Here is a 24,757-nt window from a genome sequence, read left to right as displayed (position 1 = left end):
AGAAAAATGGGGTAGGTAACTTCATAGACTAGGGATCCCCCCCCCCACAGTTGTGGTGCCCCAAACACAAACTTACTGACGAGCTGCTGTATACAAGGTCAGATGCATGTTGCAGTCTCTCTCTCTGCTTGGCTGAGTACTGTGCTGAGATGTAGCAAAGAAAAATGAAGATCTCTCAGCTACTTCCGAGACTTGGCCTCAGTATGAGCTGCCGCTCTAAGAGGTCCTCAGGGTACAGAAGGTGCGGACGGTAAGTACGGCAAGCCAGGCACTCACCTTTCAAAGTTTTATTTCACTGGATATAATACACAGCTAGGGGATTTTGCTCAGTAAAATTTTCATACTTTGGGATCCAATAAACTGTAATGTGAGAGAGAAGCAAACTCTAGTACCTAGCTCTAAAGCAGGGGTGCAGTGGAGGAAGGACCCAGCTCTCCAAGTTTCCACCTCTAGTGTTTTGTGGGCAAGGAAGATACTGAACTCAAATTGTTTTGTTACTATAATTCTACTTTCAAACTTAGGGTAGTACCATTCCCTAAATTAACACTACAGTATCTTGACTGAAGAATTATACTTCAGTTTTCTGAGTTGCTGTCCCCGGAATGAGTATATGTTAATAGAGCCAACTTTTATTTTCCCATTGCTGTAAGTGAAAAATACTTACATTATAATAGTTCACAGTGTTTCACAGTAAGGTAAGTTTCAGTCATTTTTCTACCACGAATGAGGCAGATTCTTAAAAATAAAACAGTTTTTGGAATCAGTTCTAGCCGCCCGCCATCCACACAGTAAGTAAGAGCAGCTGAATAGATTCCTAAGTGTATCTGTTAGCCTCAGGGCCTCCTAGTTGCATGTACGTGTGAGCCAGACTTGTGTGACTCCTGGCAAGCGTTCAGGGCAGGTGGGCCACATGCTTGAGAGGGTAGTTGTCCTCCACAGTGAGGTCACCAGCTGTGTCCAGTCCATTGTTTATTTTAAGCCTTCTTCTCCCAAAGGCCAGAGCCTAGGTCACAAGCTCAGACTGAAAGTTGACTGTCCCCCGGCCTGCCCGCTCCCACCCTTGGTGTCCGTCTGGCAGAGAACGTATCTGGAGATGATCCTGTGGAAACTGTAGCGGAAGTCCCGGTTCCTGTAGGCATAGACAACGGGATTGACAACTGAATTGGCGTGTGACAGGAGGATGGCCACATTCATCACCCATTTGGGCTTGTCCTTGGCCAGGGCTGGATGGAAGAGGGTGATGCAGTTGATGGCATGCACGGGGAGCCAACACAGAGCAAAGATGCCCACAATCATAGCCAGTGACTTGGCCGCGTGGATCTCCCGCTGCAGCGTGGTCCTGGAGTGCTCCATCAGTTCCATGTGCTGAAGCTGCTTGCAGGCCACCATGAAGATTTTGATGTAGATCACCATCATGATGAGCAGTGGAGGAAGGACACACCCAAAGAAGTTGAAATAAACCATGTAGCTCATGGGAACTACGTTCTCAAAGAGACACTTCACAGGGCAGCAGCTCTTATTCGTGATGCCATCCCCAGGTTCTGTGCAGTTGCTGGTGGCACGGTCTTTACTGTTCCAACCCAGGAAAGGAGTCAGTCCAATGCCAAAGGCAAGGACCCAGAGGACAGCGATGATCCCTCTTGCTCGTGTTCCAGTGACCAAACCTTTATACCTGTTCAAGAGAACATCATGTTATTGCTCACTTTACAGTATATTTCCTGACCAGAGGCCCACTGCTGCTGGTGTCCCATGGGCCTTTAGCTCTCCCAGCTTTGAAGGTTCACCCCTGGGGTACCATGCCATTACCTAACACTAGAGACGTGCGAGCAGACGTCAGCCCTGCTGCGGCAAGCGCAGTAAGACTCATTCTTAGCCAGGTGTGGTGGTGAATGCCATTAGTCCCAGCGTTCAGGAGGTAGAAGCAGGGGATCTCTGTGAGTTCGAGGACAACCTGGTCTACAGAGTGAGTTCCAGGACAGCCAGCACTATGTAGAGAGGCCTTATCTCAAAAAAAAAAAAAAAACAAAAAACAAAACAAAACAAAACCAAAAAAAATTAGACTCATTCTTGAGTCAGCACTCATTTCTGTCTACTGATGGCCAGTGACAAAAAGGTACATGTGTCTTAGAGGCCCTTTTTAATAGTTTCAGCATGGGGTAAGTTTAGATCTCTTGTAAGGTACTGTTGAGATAAACATCGAACGGACTGTGCCCAAAAAAACCTCAGCATGTTAAGGGTGGGGCACATGAGGCCTGACTCACAAGGTGACACTTGAACAAGGGTCCAAGGAGCCCCTTGGGCTTTGATGGTGTCCCACGTATCCTTTACAAGAATCACTTCTCTCACCACCCAACATTTGCTTCAGAACTGGTTGCGATGGGTGGCACCTGCAGTCCTCCAGTTAGGAGGCTGAAGCAGGGGTTCCTGAGTCTGAGGTCAGCTGAGGCCATAAAGCAAAATCTTATCTCACAAAAGAAAAACAGTCCTCAGCTTCTGCAGATAAACCGCCGGCCTCACTGCTGACGGCTAGAACATGGGTCTGCTGATGCCTTACCTACAGAAAGCTGCTGGCCAGAGTTGCCGAAACTTAGGAAATCAACATTGATAACTGGCCTTCAATTTGTCACATGTAACTATTATGATAGCTCCCTGAAGCCAGACTAGATCCTGCTGAACCGCTGTTCCCAGGACTTAGTGCCCAGTATTTAGTGCAGTTCTCAAAGCAGAGCCACCATGAAAACATCCCTCATTTGCTCCCTGCTAGAAAGAGCTTTGCAGCAACTGTGCTAGGAATACTCCGTGCAGTGGCCTGGGCAGGCAAGAGGACCAGTACAGGTCTCAGAGGAAGCCAGTGCGACTTGCTTCATACACAGTGATCCAATGAGCGCTTGTCTTTCCCACTTCCTCTCAGCAGTGGGCAGCTCAGCTGTAGGGCCTTTACTGCAGGACGGCCTGCTGAGCACAGGCAGTGATGAAACTCTCTTAAAAATGCCCGTGCCTCGCCAGGATGTCAATAGCATCTGCAGGGTAACAAAGAGCCTCCACAAAGGCTGGGCACTCAGAAGACAGTCCATGAGGTAGCCTGTGATACAGCTCTGCTCTAGACTCCACCTTCATTTTTTTATGTATTTAATGTGCACTGGTGTTTTGCCTGCATGTATGTCTGTGTGAGGTGTCAGAAGCTTCAGAACTGGAATTACAGACAGATGTGAGCTGCCATGTGGGTGCTCCCTGACATGGGGAGTTCAGGTCCCCTGGAAGGGCAGTCAATGCTCTTAACTGCTGAGCCATATCTCTAGCCCCTTGACTTAACAACATTAATTTAATTGATCACAGGCCAGTCTTGGAGGGATATCTGGGATAAGCAAACCCTAGCACTTCCCTTCTCTGGTCAGTGACTGGTCTAAGTCGGGTAGTGAGATCTTCTGGCCAATAAGACCATAAAGTAAGTCAGCAAGGGACCTCCAAGAAAGCGTAACTTCCTGACAGGAGAGCCACCCATGAGAAGAGCTCTGCCCTTTGCCAACCACCCCCACCCTTCTGCTTCTGATGCTTTCACAACAGGCTGTGATGGCCACAGCCTCAGCAACCATCTTGTGACCATGAGGATCAAAGGAAAGACAAAACTTTTATCAGAGGAGAAGGAAGGAGCGAGCCTAGGTCCTTCACAATATTGCTGAACGACTAGACCTTCATAACTCTGTATTCTTGTTACAGGAAATTAAAGGACTGTGGAAAAAGCTCATTTGGTAGAGTTGTCAGGCATTCATGAACCCCTGGGTTTGATCCCCAGCATCACAGAAACGGGGTGTGGTGGCACATACATGTAATCCCAATACTCTGGAGAAAGAAGTAAAAAGATCAGAAAGACAGGGTCATCCTTGGCTACATAGAAAATTCAAGGCCATGTATCTTGAGCTACATGCAACTCTGTCTGGGGAGAGTGGGAATGAAAGGAGTGTGGTAGCATGCATTGGTAAGACATGCTGAGAAGAAGCAAGAGATCGTGAGTTCAAGGCCAAGTTAGGCTACCTCACAGAAAGACAAGAGACACAGAGAGAAGGGCATGGGAATTAAATGTCCATTGCAGATGCCACCTATTAGGTCCTTGCTCCTATACACCATGCTTTCTTATTTTGCTTCCTTTTAAAAGGCAGCATTAGGACCAGCAAGACAGCTCGGCAGATGAAGGCATTTGCTGCCCAGCCTAACAGCCTGAGTTCCCCTCCAGGACCCACATGGTGGAAAGAGAGAACTACTCCTCCAGGTTCTCCTCTGACTTACACACCCATGTTGTGCCCGTGCATACTCGAACACAAAATAAATAATACATAAATAAATATATTTTAAAAGAAATAAAAGCAGTGTTCATGGAAATAGCTTCCCACTATAAATTCACAGCAACAGGAATCCATTCACGTCCAAACTTCTCAAAGCCGAGGAATCCTGCACACGTGAGGAAGTTTCATGCCAGACTGTCTTGGGTAAGGAAAAGAGCCGACTATCAGGGAAGCAGCAAGGGACAGCTGACCCTGTGGACCCTATCCCCAGGTCCCATTGTTTGCATTCCCTTTGTCCTATGAATTCTGCTAGGAACCAGAAACCTAATCTCTGCCCTCATAAAACATTAGCTCATAGAAGAGATCAAAAGTAAACAAACAAGCACACACGCGTGTCCCTGTGACCTAGAGTGGGCTCAGCCCTTTTAAAACGACAACACGCTATGTCATGATACCAATAGCCAACTGTAAGATACAAACAGGGAAAGCAGCAGTTATAAGGCATCCTGGAAGATCTCTCAGTGGAGAGCTAATGGGAGGGAGCAGAAATCTGAACAGCGAGGATTCCAGGCAAAACAGCCCTCACTCAGGTTTTCAAAGTGCCAGTTTGCACCGCAGGAGCCTGGGAAGACTGGCGTGCTGTAGCGTGGCACTGTTCGTGATGCAGAGTCTTCTGGCCACAGTGACTGAGTTTCGTGGGGATAAGAGGAGACTGAGAAGCTATGTAACTGTTTCAAAATTCAAGAAAATGCTCCCCAGGACCAGGATTCCAGCCCAGATGATGCAATGGATCCCGGAAACAGAAGCAACAGGCCTTGAAGGTGGATTAGACGGAAGACAGGGAGGAGCCAAGGCTGAAGCGTGGTTTCTAGGGGGTTTTCCCCAATATCCTAATGTCCACTGAAACAGATGATTATGGGCTAGAAGCACAGAGATTAAGGTCATGGGAAGAATGATATTAGTTAGCAATGACGATGGAGAAAGAAAGGAGAGGGTGGTGGGTGTGGTGGCATGCCTGTAATCCTAGGATGTGGGAGGTGGGGCAGGAAGATTAAGAGTTTGAGGCTAATATAAGAGGCTATCCCACTCCCATCATCCCCAAAAAGAAAGGACAGGTCAGGAGAGCTAAGGCCGAGAAGGCAGAAGGACGCAGGCCTGTGTGAAGAGACACTGCTTGTGAGTGGCAGAAGGGTAAAATGGCTGGTCTAAAGACAAAGGCTAGGTAGTCGTGACATGGGGGCTGTGTCTTCTCTGAGAACTGCTGTCACTTCCAAGGCTGAGGAAAGAGAGGAGGAGAGCTCACCAGGCAACCAGTGAAATGGCCTTTGCAGCCTTGGTAATGGTGCCACCTCTATTCCATGAGGTGCCGACTGGGACCGTGGAAGTGGGAACTGAGAAGGAGCAGGAGGACCACTGAGGGAGAGAAGGGACAGACCGGAGCACCCAGGCTGGGTGAGTGAGTGACCAAGTGTCCAACGATAGCTGCAGAAGAACAAAAACAGCCCAGGAAGCCAGGGTAAGACAGGCCAAGATGCCTACCCCAAGACTATGACAAACAAGGGACAGACAGGAGTAAGTGTGGGCAGCTGCCTTCCAATCAAGGCAGGAACAAGCCCAGCCTGCGTGGCCCACATTAAAGGGTTGCCCTGGGAAAGCGCGCAGAGACTCTGGTCACGGCTCTCTGCTTGCTGTGTCCAGAGCGTGCATAGATCTCCCTTATAAAGCTCATTAGCTAAGGGGATTGGTAGGGAACAGCCACAAAAGACTGTGATTGCTGATTACATAATGAATGGACTGGGGGCTGGGCCACTGACTGCAGAAAAAAATGCTGCCAGCCTTCTGGGACAGCGGTCTGCTCAAGCCAGGCCACCAGCTCTCAGGAGGCTTCCTGTTCAGAGCCCCTGAGCCATGCAGCCTGAGCCCTCTCATAAACAGGGACTCCGGAGCCTACCTCCAGGCTGCGGCTGCGACTTCACACCGGTTTACATAGCACTCTGTGTAGCTGAGGAGCTGGGGTGGGACCCAGCAGGCACTTAGCATTAGTGAGGCCCTGTGTTCCATCCTGAGCACTTCCTGAATGCACATGGCTGCATGAACACACGCTGAGGCCCACCACTGCTGCTAAAGCTCCTGCGGGATAGCTTTCTTCATATTTAGTCTTGCCCAAGCTCCATTCCTCAGTAAACACTTCTGCTGTGAGTCAGTATATGTCTGTCTGTTTGGGGAGTTGTTTTTTGTTGTTGTTGTTGTTGTTGTTTTTGTTGTTTTGTTGAGACAGTCTTAATTTGTCCAGACTGTCCTGGAACTCAATATGTAGCCCAGGTTAGCCTCAAACCTAGAGTGACTATTTATTTATTTATTGCCTCAACTTCCTGAACACTGGAAGATGAGAGAGGCCAGCCCACTGTGGGCGGTGCTACCCCTGAGCAGGTGGTTCTGGGTGTTTAAGAAAGTAGGCTGAGCAAGCTACTAAGCAGGGCTCCTCCATGATCTCTGCTTCAGTTCCTGCTTCCAAGTTCCTGCTCTGACTTCCCTCAGTGTATATAAGCTGGAAGATGAACTAAACTTTTTCCTGGCTACATAGCAAACCTCTGTCTCGAAGAACAAACAGAGAGAGAAAGGGGGAGGGGACTTTCCTCCCCATGTTGGTTTGTCACAGTTTTTATTACAGCAATAGAGGGCCAATTAGGACAAGTGGCATATCTAGGATAAGTAGCATCCGAATGTTTACATCTGGAGGGGAGGCTGATGTCTGACATCACCCAGGAGTCTGAGAGTTTGAAGAGAGGCCCCAGGTTAGGTCACACCGCCAACCAAGAGACCAGGAGGGTAAAGAGCCTGAAACCAGATGTGGACCCACATCCAGTTATGAAGCAGGCTATATTGCTAAAGACTTCTGGAAATGCCCAAGAGAGGAGAGCCTTAGTCTCTTGGAGCATGGCTAATCACCAATTTCCTCTGCTTCTTCAAGCTTCTCCGATAAACCTCTCGGCACATTCCAGGTAGGATTCTAATCTACTGACCACAAGCTGGTCCATCCACAGGGTAGCAGCAGCTTAAGAAGCTACACCATGGAGCAAAGCAAATAGCTGTGAACTATTTGCAGGGAACTGCCAAGGAGCCCAGGACTCACAAGGAGACAGTCACTTTAAGAGACACAGTATGAATCAGCAGGGAAATGAGTAACATTCCAGGCCAGGGAGGCATGCGCAGAGGCCTCAAAACATTAAGTTCCAAGAGGTGGGGGGTCCTGGAAGCCAGGACAGACACACCACAGGGAGGGAGGATGAGGGAGGCAGTACTGGGTGGACAGGAGGCCCCAGGGCCGAGTGAGCAGGACCAGATGCAGCTACAGTGTTGGAATCAGCAATGGAGCCAGATGTTCCACACAGAAAGTCACGGGGAAGTTTGTGGCTGGTGGGTCTGAAGCTATAGGCAGCAGGCTACAGAAGGGGCATTGGGATGTAAGAGGGAGGGGCCTCCAAAGAGTGGGAGGGGGTCAGTGCTGGGCTCCAACAAGGCAGGAGGGGCCCCAACAAGCCCCAACCTCTCCACACTTCATACCCAACTGTACTTCCCAGCCTGTGGGGTTCCACCTAGGCCTGAACCATACTGGGCTATGAGCTCCCGAATACCCTTCTGCCTCCTACATTTCTTTTCTTTTTTTTTTTTTTTTTTTTTTTGGTTCTTTTTTTCGGAGCTGGGGACCGAACCCAGGGCCTTGTGCTTCCTAGGCAAGCGCTCTACCACTGAGCTAAATCCCCAACCCCTTGCCTCCTACATTTCAAAGCAGCACCACACGGATGCCTAGAAATCTGGGAGTGGCCCTGGGCTCCCTCTTCTCTCTAGCCAAATTCTACCTATGTCACCAAGCCCCTGTGAACCTGACTCCTAGATTCTCATCTTCAGCCACAAGCACATGACTTAACACTGCCCATTAGATCTGCGAGTCCTCAATGACCAGTCACTCACTCATCTATGGTGATGGCACCCACATTCCACCTACCCCCACCCAGCCACCTTGGTAGACCTGGCTCACTAGAGCTGGATGTGGGTCCACATCTGGCTCTGGCTCTTTGCTAGCCTGGTCTCCTGGTTGGTGGTGTGGCCTTACCTGGGGCCCCTTTTCAAACTCTCAGACATCAGCCCTCTCTCCAGGTACAAATGTTGGGCTGTCACTTATCCTCATGTCATGTCCTCTGCCACAATCACACATCTGGGATAACACCTGGCTTTCCTACATGATCCTTGTCCCTTTCGGTCTACCAGCTGTCCACCACAGTGGTTTTAAAGTGAAGATCTATCATAACTAAACCCCTAATTAAAATTCTACACTCGAGGGGATGGAGGGACGGCTCAGCAGTTGAGACCACTGGCTGCTTTTGCGAGAACCCAGGTTCGACTCCAAGCACCTTTCATGGCTGCTGACAACCCTCTGAACCCCACTCCCAGGGGATCCAATGCCGTCTTCTAGACCTGGCAGGCATCAGGCGTGAAGTGGTGCGCATACATACATGTAGGCAAAATATATAAACACATAAGACTAAAATAAAATAGTTTTAAACATAAAAATAAAATCTACATTTGCACCAGGCATGGTAGTAACACGTCTGGAATCCCAGCTCTTCGGAGGAAGAGGCAAGAGGATTTTGAGTTTCAGGTCCAGCCTGAGCTACACAATGAGACCCTGTGTGTCTCTGTCTTTCTCCCTCACACTTATAGACACAGAAAAGTGAAGAAGATAACATCCCGGGTTGGGATGAAGCTCCCTTGGTCCCATGCTTACCGAGCATCACGCAGCCCAACACCCATAAACCACGTGTGCTGTCACACACCTGTAACTCCAGCACCCGCGAGCAGAGGGAAGTAAGAGCTGAGACCAAGGACAGCCTGGGCTAGGAGGCGCCATTTCTAAACAAATAATAATTCTACATTGGCCTACAAGTCTCACCTAGTTATCTCAACTAACAAAACCACAATGAACCGATCATAAGGACACAAAAATAAATTCACAATCATACCCGAAACAGGAGCGGAGGCCATCAGAGAACAAAGAGATGCGTTGAGTTTCTACGGACACACGGTGGGGGCCATGGAGCCTTTAGTTCGAAATGCAAATGGTGGGGGTGAGAAGCTCCAAACCAACAACCAGCAGGGACTGGAGAGGCATTCAGAAGAACAAATCAGGAGTGGCAGCCTGCGCCCCCACGTTCTGGGCTGCCTCTAGTCCCAGGTGCTGCGTCCTCCCTTCCTATCCCGTCTTGAGCTTGAGATCCAGCTAACGGAACATTTTGACCATGTTCACTCTTCTAGTGAAAAACTCCAAACCCACTGAATCCAACAACCTTCCTAACAATCCTTGCCAAGCATGGTGCCGTGTGCACACAAGCCCAGCCACTTGGGAGGTGGAGACAAGAGGATGGGGAGTTTGAGTCCAGCCTGGGCTATGTGAGCTAACCTGTCTCAAGCAAGCCTAATGACCTGAGTTCAAGCCCTGGGATCCATGCGGTAGGAGGAGAGAACCAACTCCAGCAAGTTGTCCTTTGTCCTCCATGTGCACACCCTGGCGTGTATACGCACGCACTAAAAAATAAATGTAAAGAAGGTGCTGGCACACAACCAAGTGTTGGTCTGGGAGCCAGGAGGAGGAGGTACGGTGAGAAAGCTGATTTGGGAGGGCTGCTTCAGCTGGGGCTGGTCACAGAGGGAGCGTGCTCGCTTTCCCTTCTGTGCCCTTTTGTGTTCACACACATACCTCCCGAGTCCTTTAGTGACTCACCAGAACCTTTAGGACAAAATCTGAGCTTCCTAGGAAGCCGCCAGGCCCTCTGTGGCTGGCCTGCCCCACCCCTACTGCTCTGCCTCCCCAGCCCCTCCCTCTGGGTTTACTACATGGTGGTTGGCCGGAAGGGGAGCACCTTCATGGCAAGGAGAAGATCCCACAGTCCTTCAGCTGCTACGGGAGCTCCGAGCGCAGCATGTTTGGACCAAATACAGCTTCTTCTTGCAGTCACATTGTACTTCAGCTGCCTCGCATCATGCAATGCACACACTGCAATCTCCTGGTCCCCTCCCTCGCCTACCGTTCATCAAAGGGTGCTTACAGAACCCTGGCAGTGTCTGGGCTCTTTCCCTGTAGCTGTTCACATGCTGTCTGGGGCTCCTAGGAAGGCAGGCTCATGAAGCCCTCACTCCCTAGGCAATCCCAGGCTGACAACCTGAGCCTCATCTTTACCGTGCCTGCTGCACCAAGTTCTCAAGACTTGCCCTGTGTGGCTGCTGTTCACAAAGGAAAAACTCCAGCACACGAGACAACTGAGGACATGCTCCAAACAGCTCTCGGTGGGGCCCATCAGTACTGACACAGGTCAGACAGACAAGACTGAATCCTGCTAGCAGCTTGAGGAAGGAGCCTGCAAGGTTGCAAACCCCGTGCATATGAAAGGAATGTAGGCTGTCTGTCTTGAGAAAAAATTTCCTGTCATTCTGCATTAGTCAGGGTTCTCCAGAAGAACAGAACTTATGGAATGAAAATATGAACACACACATGTCCACACACATGTGCACACACATGAACACGTGTGTACAAGCACACATATATGTAAAGGGAATTTATAGAATGGTTTACAGGCTGTGGTCCAGCTAGTCCAACAGTAGCTGTCTGCCAATGTAAGACCCAAGAATCCAGCAGTTTTTCAGTCCTCAGGGCTGGATGTCTCCGCTGGCCTTCAGTAGATGATGGAATCCTGAGGCAATAGGCTCTAATGCCAGAGAAGGAATGGACTTCCAGCAAGACTGAGAGCAAGCAGGCAGAGAGGGTTATCTTCCTCCTTCCCTGTCCTTTATTCAGCCACCAGCAGGTGAGGCCCAGATTAAAATCTTCCCACCTCAAATGAGTTAATTAAGAAAAACTCCCTCACTGGTGTACCCAGCTGCTTGGGTTTAAGTTCATTCTTGATGTAGTCAAGTTGACAACCAAAAGTAGCCATCACACACTTCCTACCAGCTTGTTCTCCAGATAGTTGTAGGCAGCAACCCATGCCCTTCAGAATTGGGTGTAGATCATCGTCTAAGGTGCAAAGCCAAGTACCATTTCCTGGCATGGCTGCCCTTGGGCCACGGCCTTTCAGGCAAGCAGAATAGCTATAGTACAGTGGTTATGCTGTTCTGACACAGATGAGGGGAGAGCCCATGATTACCAGACAGAGGGACCTTCTCCTCCCACCCGTCAAGGGGAAACTGTGACAGCCAGAGTGCTTGCCAGCCTCATTTCCATCACCTCACACTTGGACATTTCCACGCTCTCCTGAGAACTGCCTGGTTACCTCAGGCCTCACCTCTCCCACAGCCTGAGTCCTTCTGGGTGTGTAATCTCAGGTCCAGCCTGGCTTTAAGATAAGACGTGAGGGCCTCCCCAACCCACCCTACCCACCCGCTGCTGGCTACATTGGCCTCAATGGAGATCTTGCCAGCTTTAAGGTAGTAGTTCCAGCCCTGGAGATGGCATGAGACCCCTGTGTGCAACGACAACGGATAAACAACAATGGAGGATAAACAAAGCAACGCCCAGTTCTGGGTAACTCTGGGCTTGCACTTAGAACTGGAGCCAAGACCTGCAGGCCACACCCCAGAATCTGTAGCTGCCTGCCCTCAGCCAATGGCACCTGCCGCTTGTCTAACTTCCCCAGCATCTCCAAACCCTGGACCGTCCTATCCCCTTCCCGGCCTGTGAGGGCTCCTCTGACAATTTCCTTCATTAAAGCTTATTAAATAAGCTGGGTGGTACACTGCTTAGGCCCTGCCACCCAGGCTAGAGTCCAGGGGCTCCTAAGCAGATCAACATTTTTTTTTTTTTTTCTAAACAGAAGGACCTGTTTTCTTCTAACATCTTACCTGAGAGCTCCGTGTAGATCTGCCGTCTCTGGTTCTCCTTCCCACTCCGTTTTGTACTGTTCTTAGAACATACATCCCGACCTCCCAGACAGAACATAGTAACACACACACATGCACGCATGCGTGTGCACACACACGCACATGGCCTCAGTGTGGCAGAAAACGGAAGAAGTGGCCCTTTTATTCTGATGATCAAGTACACACATCTTCCTCCAAAACACCACGTCCTTCAGGACCTCTAGGAAAATGGTCCTGTCAGCCCTTCCAGAGAGTCTCAAACACGGTAAAAGGAGAAACTGAGTCCAGTGAGCAGGGGAGGGAGGGCCCCCCCAGAGTGAGTCAGCTCTGATTTGGCTACAGCATGAAGGGGAACAGGATTAGGCTATGTAGGAGGAAGTACTCCTGTGGGAACCAACCGGAACCAGCCAAAGGATGAAGTGAGAGCCAGAGGCTGCTGTGGCAGCTCTGTGGCGCACCTCCAGTCACCAGCACACACCCCAGCTCTGCCGTGTCGCACATCTCTAGCCCACATTGGAAGGTTCCCAGCATGGGAGACTCCACCGGGGCAGGAGGCAGAGCAGTCTGTGTGGATGCTCCTCGCTCGAAGGACAAACGGCAGGGCCTGGTGCACGCAGTCTGCTCTTTTTCAGGAGCACAAAATGATCACAAAGGGATTGTTTGCATGCCTGGCACTGCCTCTGGAGTCCCCTTTTCATGCTGCATCATCCCTTCACGTCAGTAAAACCGAGGCTAGTCCATGGGAGCCAGGGGCTCCTACGCAGGACACCATCCGAGCCAGAGTCAAGCCTAAGAGTCTGTTTTACTGGGGTAAGAGATGTGCCTAGCTAAGTAAGCGTTCAGTGCTGACACCCTGCTTACCCTGAGTGTCACACCCTGGGTGTCTGTCACACACTGGGCTTCGCCTACTCACTGCTTGGCTTCCTGCGAGAGAGACACTGCCTCCTAAACAGGATATTTTTTTAAATTATTTTTTTTAAGTGTTGTGTGTGTGTCCAATTGTAGGTACCCAAAGAGGCCAGAAGAAGGTTTTGAATTCCCTGGAGCTAAAATTACAAAGTAGTTTTAAAAGCCTACCAGATATGGATTGATGGGAGCTGAACTCTGGTCCTCTGGCAGAGAAGTATGTGATCTAAATCAATCAATCAATCAATCAATCTCTCTCTCTCTCTCTCTCTCTCTCTCTCTCTCTCTCTCTCTGTGTATGTGTGTGTGTGTGTGTGTATGTATGTATGTTTGTATGTATGTATGTATGATACAGGGTCTCCCCCTGCAGCACAGGCTGGCTTGGGACTGGAACTCACTCTGTAGCCTCAAGCTAGCCTCAAACTAGTGATTATCTTCCTGCCTTTGGCTCCTGACTGCTGAGATCACATGCCTGACCACTACACCCGGATCCTTAGTAAGGCCCTTCTGTCCTGATGCCCACCTATGTAGCTCCATGGCCCCAAGGAGGGCCTCAGAACCAGCTCAGAGATTGGGGTAAATCAGACCTACTCATATCAAAAAGAGAAGCCTAATTTCAAAGCCTGCCTGCAGGTAGAGAATTCTCAAGTTTGGTGTAACCAAGCCAGGTTAGATATTAATGCTGGAAGCCTACATATACCCTACCCCAGACTCTGATCCAGCAAACCCAATGGCCTCCTGTAATCTGCACTTTTTTTTAGACGAGGGTCTAAATTAACCTTGAACTCCTGGGCTTGAGCAATCCCCTGGCTTCAGCCTTCCTGAGTAGCTGGAACTACAGCCACATTGCTACAGAGTTCAGCTCAAAATAATCTACATTTTAACCTGTTGCCACTGGGTTGTGCTTTGAACTGCTGAGGGCAAGGGGCCCAGGACACACACCATCTCCCAGGAGGGCTGAAGGAAGAATAGGAGCCCAGTACACTTCTTGATCTACCACTGTGGCTGGCATGGCTGGTGTGAAGGAGGAGAGACTGCTGTGCACACTTCCAGACCCCCAAGGACAGGCCCGGGGGTGGGAACCGGCACACGGGCTCCAAGTTGTTTTCCCTCCCTTCACCTCCAGCTGGCCCCTCACCCTTAGCAAAGGCGAAGGAGAAGTGAAGGGACTGTGATTCACATCTGTTTCCCCTTAAGACGCCCACACCCACTTTCTTCAAGACCCGCCCAGCAAAACCCAGGACAAGAACTAACAGATTTAAACATTTATGGAACTTCCTGCTCAAGTCATATTCCTGCACAAGAGATATTTGGAGCAGGTCCTGGACGAGCACTGTGTATTTGGGGCTCTTCCAGGGGCAAGCCCGAAGGGCTTCCCCTGGATGGGGCAACTCGAGCTGGAGACATGTGACTGCTCTACGGAAAAAGAGTTCAAAAGGTCACCAAGCACTTACAGTGGGAGGCAAGGAACCAGCACAGACCCACCAGAACAGGGGAAAGAATGCAGCGTATGCAGCCGCAGGCTCAGACATCCCTGGGTTGTAGCACACCCAATGGGACGTGTGTGCAGTCTCCCAGTCAGATGCCAAGGGCAGTGGATATGGAGCAAACCACCCGAGCCCAAGCAGGGGTTTCCTGTTCCATCTGGGACCCTAGACCCAAGGCACAGCGACCAGACTCGTCTCATCTGCCTGTTATAAGAGCTTGAAGGAGTTTTCTGCTAGTCAATTCCCCAAACACATTTCTCCTATAAACACCAGCTCACTACGGACAGGAACGTCTTCTAGAAACAGCAAGAGGATCCCCTTTCACATCTCTCAAACACTGGCACCACACACAGCCTGAGAGACAGGTGGATGGCATGCTGAAGACAGGTGTCACTCTGCCAGACACAGCATCCTGAACCAGACCCTCATCTCCCCTCACTCACAGGATGCAGGTGACAGAGTCTGTCCTCTGGACTCTTCGGGGATTAAAGCATGTACATTTAATTGGAGTTGCCAAGCACATGGTCACTGAGTTCTTGCCTTTCTCTTCCTACTCTTGTGACTCAGTTTCCTCGGCTCAGCTCAAATCTAAAGAGATCTGAGGCTCATCTCAGAAATGCCAAAGGGCTCAGGCACTAACAAAGCATCAACAAACTCAACTTCAAATTTATTAGCTACAAGTGGAAGCCACTTCCACAACTGACTGGCTCCCTGCCCTGGATACTGTTTTCTCATCCTGGAGAAAAACAGAGAGAGAGAGAGAGAGAGAGAGAGAGAGAGAGAGAGAGAGAGAGAGAGAGAGAGAGAGAGAGAGAGAGAGAGAGAGAGAGAGAAAACAAACGAGAACAGGGAGCAGTCACCAGTTTTCTGGGCCTCTTCAGGCTCCTGGGCACAGCAGCAGTACACAAATAAAGTTACTCAATGGGCTAGAGGCTCTAAGGCTGCCTTGTCAGTGTTCATTGAACCAGTAAAATCAGTAGCTCTTTAAAATGTCTGGAGATACTCCGAGCCACCAAGAAGCTAGTAGGGACCAACGCTTCTAGAGTTTCCCACCAGAGTTGAGCCTGGCTGCCTCATTTAGAAGTAGGCACATTTTAAAGCTGTGTCGTTAGTTCTATGCCCCTTCTACAAGTGCCAATTCTAGCGTCCAAAGTTGCCTCGTTCTTAGCTGAAGCTTCTTCGGGCCCTTTACTCTCGGGGCCGCGTCTGGCAGCTGCTCTGATCCGCATGTCCCGCTCCGGGCTGCAGCTCTGTCTTTCTAGAGGGCCGGGAATGTGCACAGTGGAGATGTAGCCACCAAACCTCCGGAGCTTGAGCTTCCTGAGCCTGGGGCAGGAACCTCGTCGGACGCGCACTTCCCAAAGCCCCTAAGGGTGTCTTTATGTAGATTCCCTAAACTAAGGGCGACTGGACCATCCCTGCCGTCTAAGGAGAGTCCAGTCAGTGGCCTCTCTGCCACCCCAGGAGGGTCTGGATAGACCGCAGAACAAGCGTCGCGGGAGATGGCTGGCATCCTCCAACCTAGCGTGCTCCTAATCTGGCCCATCTAAGATCTCAGAAAGTAAAACCGTGGGCCTGGAGAGGGCGCCCCACTGTAGAACTTTAACCTGGCCAAGGCAAGAAAGATTAGTCTCACCTGAGCGGGACGCGAATGGCCAGATACCGGTCGACAGCCACCGCCAAGAGGCTAAAGATGGAGCTCTGTGTGAGCACCAGCACGAAGCAGGCGAGGAAGAGGCAGCTGTGAAAGTCCGTGCAGAAGCCCAGGCTGATGGTGATGGCAAAGGGGATGGCGAAGAGTCCCACAGCCACGTCCGCCGTCGCCAGGGACACCAGAAAGTAGTTGGTGGGGGTCTGTAAAGCACTCGAGGCTCCCACCGCAGCGCACACCAGCACGTTGCCCGCCACTGCCAGCGCGGCGATAACCAGCTCCAGCGCCACGTACAGCGTGTCCTGCGTCTCTAGCTGCATGGCCGGGCCAGCCGGGCCCGGGGAGTCCTCTACCGGGGTTGTGTCGGGCTCAGGACAGCCGCTAAGGTGCCGCCAGGCATGGCCACAGCGCCGAGACCGCGCGTCCCAAGCCCGGTCTGCACCGCCCAGCCCGCGCGCTCAGGAAGGAGGCGGGGGCGTGGCCTTGCGGGGGCGGCGCCCATTGGCCGACTGCCAAGAGCAGGTCTTGGCCCCGCCCCCGCCCGGGGTCCTCGCTCCGGCTGCTCTTGAGCTCCGGGAAGAATGGGTTCGTGAACTTTCCTCGGGCCGGAGCCTCGAAGCTTGGCCACCTCCCGGCCTTCTCCCTGTCCCGCGCCGGAGCTACGCACTCTGAACTGACTCCCCTGCCAGGTGTCCAGAATCTGCCGCACCGGACCTGCACTTCAGGTCCAAGCTCGGGCTTTCTCTCGGCGCTGCATTTCACCCGAGCGACCCCTAATCCAGCTGTCCCATGGGGTGCTCAGCCCTCCGCTCGGAAGCCTACTTATCCAAGACCGGCTTCTGCTCACTTGTGGCGCCCGCTTCTTCCCAGATTCTGCCGCCCTCATCTAGCCCAAGTAGAGTGCTGAGCTCCCTGCGAGTGATCTGCCCTTCCATTCACCTGCAAGAAGTCCCCAGCGCCCTCCACCGCCTGCACCCCCACACCTAGCTCCTGGCGAGCCCCGGGAGCTCCTTGGCGTCTGGAGTCTTCAATCCTTGTAGAACACAGCTGTCTGTGCCTTCTGCCCTGCGGAAGCCGCTACCTGTAGTCACCAGCCAGGATGGTTAAGGAGTTTGTCAACACAAGAAAGATGACTGAAAATAATATTAAGCTAAACAAAAACAGCTAAACAGCTTCTTTGAGGAATAACAGAATTTTTTATGTGGTGGCTGGATTAGCTTTCTCTCTGTGAATGTGCGTGGGGGAGGGGGAAAGTGCGTTGAATTGCACCTTCTGCATGACTGGACTGTATGATATAACATTTTAGGGTTAGCTGTAAAAGAAACAGCAGATCCCCCACGGGCCCATACATAGCATAGACATGAAAGTCACCAAAGCACACAGAGTACATATTCTAACTGGTTATTTTAAGGATTTTTTTTTCTATTTTCCATGTTGAGGGGAAAATTTATTTTAAAAAATAACTTAGGCATTTATATATGTTTTCTACAAAATATCGGCCCTGGTCATCTGTGTTTTGATAGCATCGCTTCACTTTCACATAGAACCTGACACTGGCTTTGCCTCCTTACACAGATAAAAGCTGTGACCTCAGCTCAGATAATGGTACACGACTTGAAATGGGAGGAGGGGAAAGAGAGGCTTCCCAGAGTGATGGCCTTTGCAGAATGGGCTTTTGGCAGTGAGCACTGTGGGGTGTATGGAACCAATGGGGCAGAGGTGGGGGGAGGGCACGGATAGCTATGGCCAGGAGAGGGGAGAAAAGAAGGCTTTTCCCACTAGGATAGCGTGCTGGGGTGGCTGTGGTGCCAGCCCCATGGGAACAAAGAGGACTGGCAGAGCTGGAGGCCTGTTGGCTGCTCTGAGTGGCTCCAGTGCCCTGTAACCATGGGCCTTGAGCTCATGAGCATTTTCTATACCTGGATGTCCGTGTCCCCTATGGAGCCCACCCTTCCTCAGCAGACCTCACCAGAACCAGTAGAAAGCCTACTGAAGGACTGTGCCCAGTGTCTGTGTCTGCTGTGTTCCATGCCAACAGTCACCCACCAGCAGAGCTTCTGTCCTCTCTGCTCACACCCCCAGGTGCCTCTCCTCAAGTGTCCCTTGACTCACCAACCATCTCTGTCTTCCCACAATGTTCACTTGAAACGAACTTCTTCTAACCTAGGGTCATGCTAGGATTTGAACTAGACTCATGGGGTCTGTGAGGTGGCAGTAGTTAGTGGTTATGGAATGTCTTTGGCAAATGGGAGTGAAGTCAGGAAGGAGTCATGGGGATCTTGTGTTGAGAGGAATGGAATCCAGTGAGAGACCCTGTCTCAAAAGTCACAACGTGGGTGGAGGGTGACAGGAAAAGTACCAGCATCAACTTAAGGAGTCTATAAGATCTGTCTCCTTTTTTCATCTCTATTTTTTATTTCGAGACAGGTTCTATGTAGCCCAGGGTAGTCAAAGTCTTATTATATAGCTGAGAAGGACCTCGAACTAATTCCTGATTCCCCTGACTCACAACAGGAATTTGCCACCAACCATAGTTAGATATACTTTCTTTCAGGACATTTATTGGGTTCTGTGAAGAAATTGACAAATGGATCCTGAAATGAATATGTAAATTAAGGGCTGAGAGCAGCCCAAATAATCCTGTTTTTAAAAAAAAAGAAAGAAAGGGAGTTGGCTAGAAGAAAGACACCCAAGTGCCCACCTCCATCCCACAGTGGGCGCCACTCTGATGATCAAATGTGTGATGGTGGGATAGGAAAGATGGAGTACTTGGTGGAGAGATCGAAGCCAGCTGGTTTGTTCACTTCTGAGAGGTGGAACTGGAGACACAATGGGGTGAAGAACAGGTGGATATGAGGAGCCTACATAGCCACTTGATGTCCAGACCTGGGCTGCTGACGTAGGCCATGTCTGGGGTCTGAGCTGATGTCTGTGGCTGTGTAGCCACCTGAGGCCATGGTGGCAGCCTGGCTCAGGTTACAAATAAGGGACATGTCTGGGACTATGGTTCTGCTGCAGCCAGGGTCTGTGTCAATTTCCATGACCCAAGCTACCACTAAAGGCTATGCAGATTTCCACAGTCTGGGCTACCATATGAGACCATGTGGATGTCTGAGGACCATGCTGCCACAGGGGCATAACAATCTGAGTGGCCTGGCTGCCATCTGAGACCATGGGGACATTCAGGCCCATGTTGCCACCAGGGCCCATGTCTGGGCCAATGGTCCTATCAAAGCCAGGGTCTGTGTTGATGTCAGAGACCCCTGTTACCATCAAAGGCCATGCAAATGTCCCTGGAGCCCTGTTGATATCCTAGTACTGTGCTGAGCTTGTCCCAGCCCTTGTTTGTGGTAGGAGAGCTGGCCTGTCCCCCCTCACCAGCTACAGCAATTGAGAGTGCGCGCACACACACACACACCACACACACACACACACACACACACACACACACACACGCAGCTGATCTGGGCAGCACAGCAGAGCTGACCCTGGTGAGATGGGTGCAAGAGAGCCAGCATTGAGGGCATGAGAGCAGAGAGTTGGCTTAGTGGTGCAGGCACAGGAATCCTAGAGGGCTGACCAACTCAGCTTCACCCAGGCCTGGGAACGGGGCTCTGGGTTGACCACACCAATATCTGATCCATCTGTGAACGCTGGGGCTCATGAGGGGCTGGTCCTGCAGACCCAAAGCTGCAATGGACCTTTGTCTTTGAAATGAACTTCTGTTTTTTTGTTTTGTTTATTTCTTGTTTTGTTTTTTGTTGTTTGTTTTCCTATGGAGGGAAGGTTGCAAGAGCAGCAGGCAGATATGAAGGGAAGGGGAGATGAGTGGGATTGGGGTCCATTATGTAAAAGTCACAAAGGATCGGTTAAAAGTTTAAAAAAAAAAGAGAAAGAAAACTCAGAATCGAGCAAGAAAGAGAGAGAGAGAAAGAGAGAGAGAGAGAGAGCACTCACAGAGGGCAGGAAGTGCCTCCTCAGGTAAAGGCCCTTGCTGCACAGTCTGCTGACCTGAATTCAAACCCTAGAACCATATAAAGGTGGGAAGAGAGAACTGACTCCTCAAAGCTGTCCTGTGACGTTCACACACACAGTTGGCAGGCATGTCCCCCAACAGACACACACGCGCGCACACACACACACCCCTGAATAAAATATCTCCACATCACGATCTGATGACACTAGTATCCTGCATATGTTAAGAGCTCACACAACTCAATAACATAACAAAATGGCAAACACACAGTGCTTTAAATGGATCAAGGATCTCAATACACATTCCCTAAGAACAGATAAACCAATAGGCAGCCTGATCTTGTGCAGAAGCCAGAGTGAGTGTGTGCCTCCCCTGCTCCCATCCCAGAGCCACCACCACACTGGGTGAGTGGCAAAGCAGGTGGTAAACTGGATCCATTTAGGTTAACCTTGCCTCCAGCTAATGCCACCATCATAGCAGCTCCAGTTCCAGACTTTGCTGGCCCTCCCGTGGGGAAGGGATGCTGACACCTTCCTCAGACACACTGTTGCTACCTGCTGCCAGTGTCCTACTGTCTGTCAGTGTCCTGCTGTCTGTCCATGTCCACTTAGGCCACCACTCTCGCCCAGAGGGAACCCAGGGAGTAGTGAAGGTGTCAGACTTCTGGAATGGGGGTGATCTCAAGTGCAGGCCCTTCTTAGAGGTCAGTGGTTAAATCACTAGTCCCCGAGAGGTATTCCCAGATGAGATACCGATCTCTTCTGCTACTCGAGAGGCTCTTGCCCAGCCAGTTTCTTCTCTGGAAAGCTGGTTTAATTCTACCAAATGTGTAAGCTCTGAGTCCATGGCCACTGTGTCCCATGTCTGGAGACTTCTGTTCCTACTTGAAATCCCATGCTTGCTCCTTCAGGGAATTTCAGGGACCTGGGGTAGAAAGTGCCATTTTTCACCAATGAGCTCTGCAAACACATCAGCTGGGGAGGATAAAGGAGTCATGAAAAGATTTTAGAAAGAAATAATCAGATCTTAGCAACCTCTAAATTACTTCGAGCTCACAACTCCACTTTGTTGCTCCCATGGGAAATGCAGGACCTTGCCTCATGCAAACTGCTCAGTGCCCTCAGCACCGAGAACGAGTTCTTGGCACCAACAGACATTCTTGGGCACTCATCCACCCTTCTGGATTGAATCACATTTGAACCGCACCAATCAGACAATCCCTTTCCTCTTTGCCAGTGGTTAGTCCAGCTGATTCTAACCTGTAGGATCTAAGGAGAATTGTACAGGACGGTTTGGACTTTCTCTCCTCTCCGGACTGCTATGTGAGCACTATGTGGCAGCCACTTTGAAACCACATGGGGCCAAGGATCAGGATAGAAGATCAGCCTTTGTCTTTAAGCAACACAACTGACCTCAGAAATACCATCACCTAGCACTTCTTTGTTTAGTGGCACTACAGTGTCCTGTAGAACAAGTGACTGTCTTGTTTCCCGGGACTGGCAATGCCACAAAGATTTGGATCTTAAACTCTCTGGGCCAGGGGAATCTTGGGTCTCCCGTTATCCATCTGGACAGAACCTTATAGAGTGGTTGTTGGGGCTCAGGAAGCTAAGAAACATCAGAAGGGATTTCCCAATCAGGGTCCTTTCCACCACGTCTTGTTTCTCTCCCTTCCGAAGAAGTAATAGGATTTCTACAGAAATTCCTAACTAATCCCGAGTGATCTGCTGAGAGAGGAGTTGGCAGTTCACCACCTCTGACTCACTGCATTAACCAGAGACCACTGTGCCCAGATGACGGTGAGACAGCCTGACCATCAACACACCGACTAGTCACACACATTCCCGTCCTCTAGTCCCATGGAGAACCACAAACTCTTGTCTGTTCTACAGACCCAACCAGCTTTATCCCAAACCACCGTAACTCCTCCAAGCCCCTTTGGTTTCTCTTAAACTCTCTTAGAGAGTGAACATTTACTCAATTCTCCTAAAAGCTATATAAATCCTAGCTGAGTGAGTGTGGTGGAGCCCACCTTAGATCCCAGCACTTACAGCAGAGGCAGCTCCTAAGCCTACACAGTGAGTCCCAGCACAGCCAGGGATATGCAATGAGATTCTGCCTTAAAACCCAACAACAAAAGCCATGTATATTTTACATTCCTCCACCTCCCCATAAAGAAAGGTGTTAAGTCTCTCTGACCAGCAGGCTGGCAGAATGACACTATACAGCTGATGACCTCTACTGAGTACAGGGAATAAGTCTGTGTCCTCCTCCACAATTAATTCTACTGACCTTCTGAGGGCAGACGGGCCTAAGGCCTGGCCCCCATAGCAGAGACAGCTTTCCCTCACCTAGGGGTCACTAGTCGGCTCTTTGGACCTTCATTTCCTCAGTCCCGAAGTGAGAAGTATAATATAGTCTCCTCTGGCATCTCTGGCTTGTGCATACAAACCTAACAGCGTTGTAGAATCAGGATTTGGTGCTAGCATTCCCTGTTAGGACACGCGCACTGACACTGAGGGAATCTGGCTGCATTTGAACACAGGAACTGTTTTAACTAATTTGTGATACTGGGGATTGAACCTAGGGACTTGTGTTTTCCAGGCAAATGGTCCATCACTGAGCTTTATATATCCACAGCTTCCTTCCTTGTGTTGTATTTTGAAACAGGGTCTAAGTTACAGGAGCATACCAACATGCCTGACCCTGCTGGGGATCCAAACTCATGTTCTCGCGCCTGCTGGAAAATACTTTACCAATGTTTTTTTAAAGCTCTAGGACAATTTCATTAGTGTTTAAGGGAAAACACAGTGCAGGTTCAGTGAAAATCCCGGCAGCTTCTAAGGGAGATGTTTATTTATTTGGGGATGGGGGTGGAAGTCAGCAGATAACTTGCTGGAACTGGTTCTCTCCTTCCACTCTGTAGGTCCCGAGCACTGAACTCAGGCCACAGGCCCAGCACAAGGGCCACTGTCTGCTGATCCGTATCAGTGGTCCAAAGTCATCCCCTTTAAATTAGGGTAGAATGTAAACAGAGACCACTGATTAAGAAAGGAAAAGGTATTCCCAAGAACGGAAGTCGGGTAGTGAGCCCAGGAAGGAGCCTGCTACAGTCCACGTGTAGATATGTAGGAAACAAAAGATATAGTCTATGCATAGCCACAAAGCCTTGGTTTTTTGATTTGTGCATATATGAGCATGAGTGTTTGTGTGTGTGTAAGTATATATGTTCCTGTGTATGGCATATGTTCCTGTGTGTATGTGTGTGTTCCAGTGAGGTATACGTATGTGAGGTGTATCTTCATGTGTATAGGTATTCATGTGCGGTGGATATGCACGTGGTGGGTGTGTATATGTGAAATGTCTTCACATATGTAGGCATTCACGTGTGGTAGAAGTATTCGTGTATATGACGCGCGCGTGAGCCAGTGAGTCTATTGCTTTCCACCTTATATTTTGAGATTGACAAGGCTGGATATCTAACGAGTCTCAGGGATTCTCCTGCCTCAGCTTTCCCACTAAGGTTATAGACACACTCTACTGATATGCTGGCTTTTTCATAGTCATGCCCAGGGTACAAACTCAAGCTATTTACCTAGTGAGCTATTTCCCCAGTTCCTAGTACTTAACATTTTTAGGTTACTATCAGACATGTCAACATCTCAGTTTATCTTCATTGACAGCATTCAGGAGTCCCGTTTCTGCTTAACTTCGTTAAAACAATGTTTTTGGTTTTGTTGCTGTTGCTGTTCTTGGGGGTTTATTGTTATTGTTTTTTTTTGTTGTTGTTGTTGTGTTTACTGCTCCCACTGAGATAAATAGAAATGTTAGGTGGCTTTAATGGTATATTACTTTTTAGGCAAATCAAGCCTTTCTTCATCATTTACTAATACTTTGCATGTGATTCTGAGAACTGCGCTTTGAGTCTCTGACCTCTTTGTGGGTCAGTCCGCAGTATGAACGGGGTGCAAGCCCAACGCCCCAGATACAGGCTTCCGGCTCTTTGTTTACTTTTTGGTGTCTTCTGCCCTTCAGGTTCCTGCTGCTCTGTGGTTAAGCAGGACCTCGATCTTTCATTTGTGTTTGCGTCCGGTCTTAACTGACAGGAAGAACTGAACTTTCTTGTCTTTTCTCACACCAAAGGCACAGGCACACTCTCCTGGGAGTGCTGCAAAGTCCTCCAGGTCAGATCAAAGGCCCCACACGCAGCCCAGCACCTCCCACCTCCGTTCTGACTCCGTTATAACTCTCATTTCCAGTTTCCAGGCTTCTTCATCCTGAACCTAGATGATGTCAGTTTTGAAAGAAGCGCTGCCCACTGAGATCTGGCGCTGGGGACTGAGGTCAGGAAAAGCCAAGGTGCCTGCCCAGGGGAGGAAGCAGTGCAGGTGAGGCCCATGAAGCTGCTTCTGTACCAATCACCTCCCTGGGGGCGCTCAGTGCTCTGCAGTAGGCCTGAGGGGGCAGGAAGGGGAGCTGTGTGAGGACACAGTGTAGAGGGCTGCTCCTGGGTACTGTTCCCACAGAGCACCAGCTGTAACCAATG

At 50.1% G+C, this 24,757-nt stretch overlaps 1 protein-coding gene across 1 annotated transcript; it reads right to left on the bottom strand.

Moving 5' to 3' along the window:
- Window positions 1-272: 272 nt before the first annotated feature.
- On the bottom strand, window positions 273-16,662 carry Adora2b (adenosine A2B receptor). The gene is given in 2 exon segments (NM_017161.2): window positions 273-1,672; window positions 16,221-16,662. Coding segments are annotated over 2 exon segments (999 nt in total). The 5' UTR covers window positions 16,556-16,662; the 3' UTR covers window positions 273-1,008.
- Window positions 16,663-24,757: the final 8,095 nt, after the last annotated feature.

This window comes from Rattus norvegicus, chromosome 10 (genome assembly GCF_021556685.1).
Source record: "Rattus norvegicus strain SHRSP/BbbUtx chromosome 10, alternate assembly SHRSP_T2T, whole genome shotgun sequence".
NCBI classification, from domain to species: Eukaryota; Metazoa; Chordata; class Mammalia; order Rodentia; family Muridae; genus Rattus; species Rattus norvegicus.
This window is presented reverse-complemented; position numbering and strand designations above follow the sequence as displayed.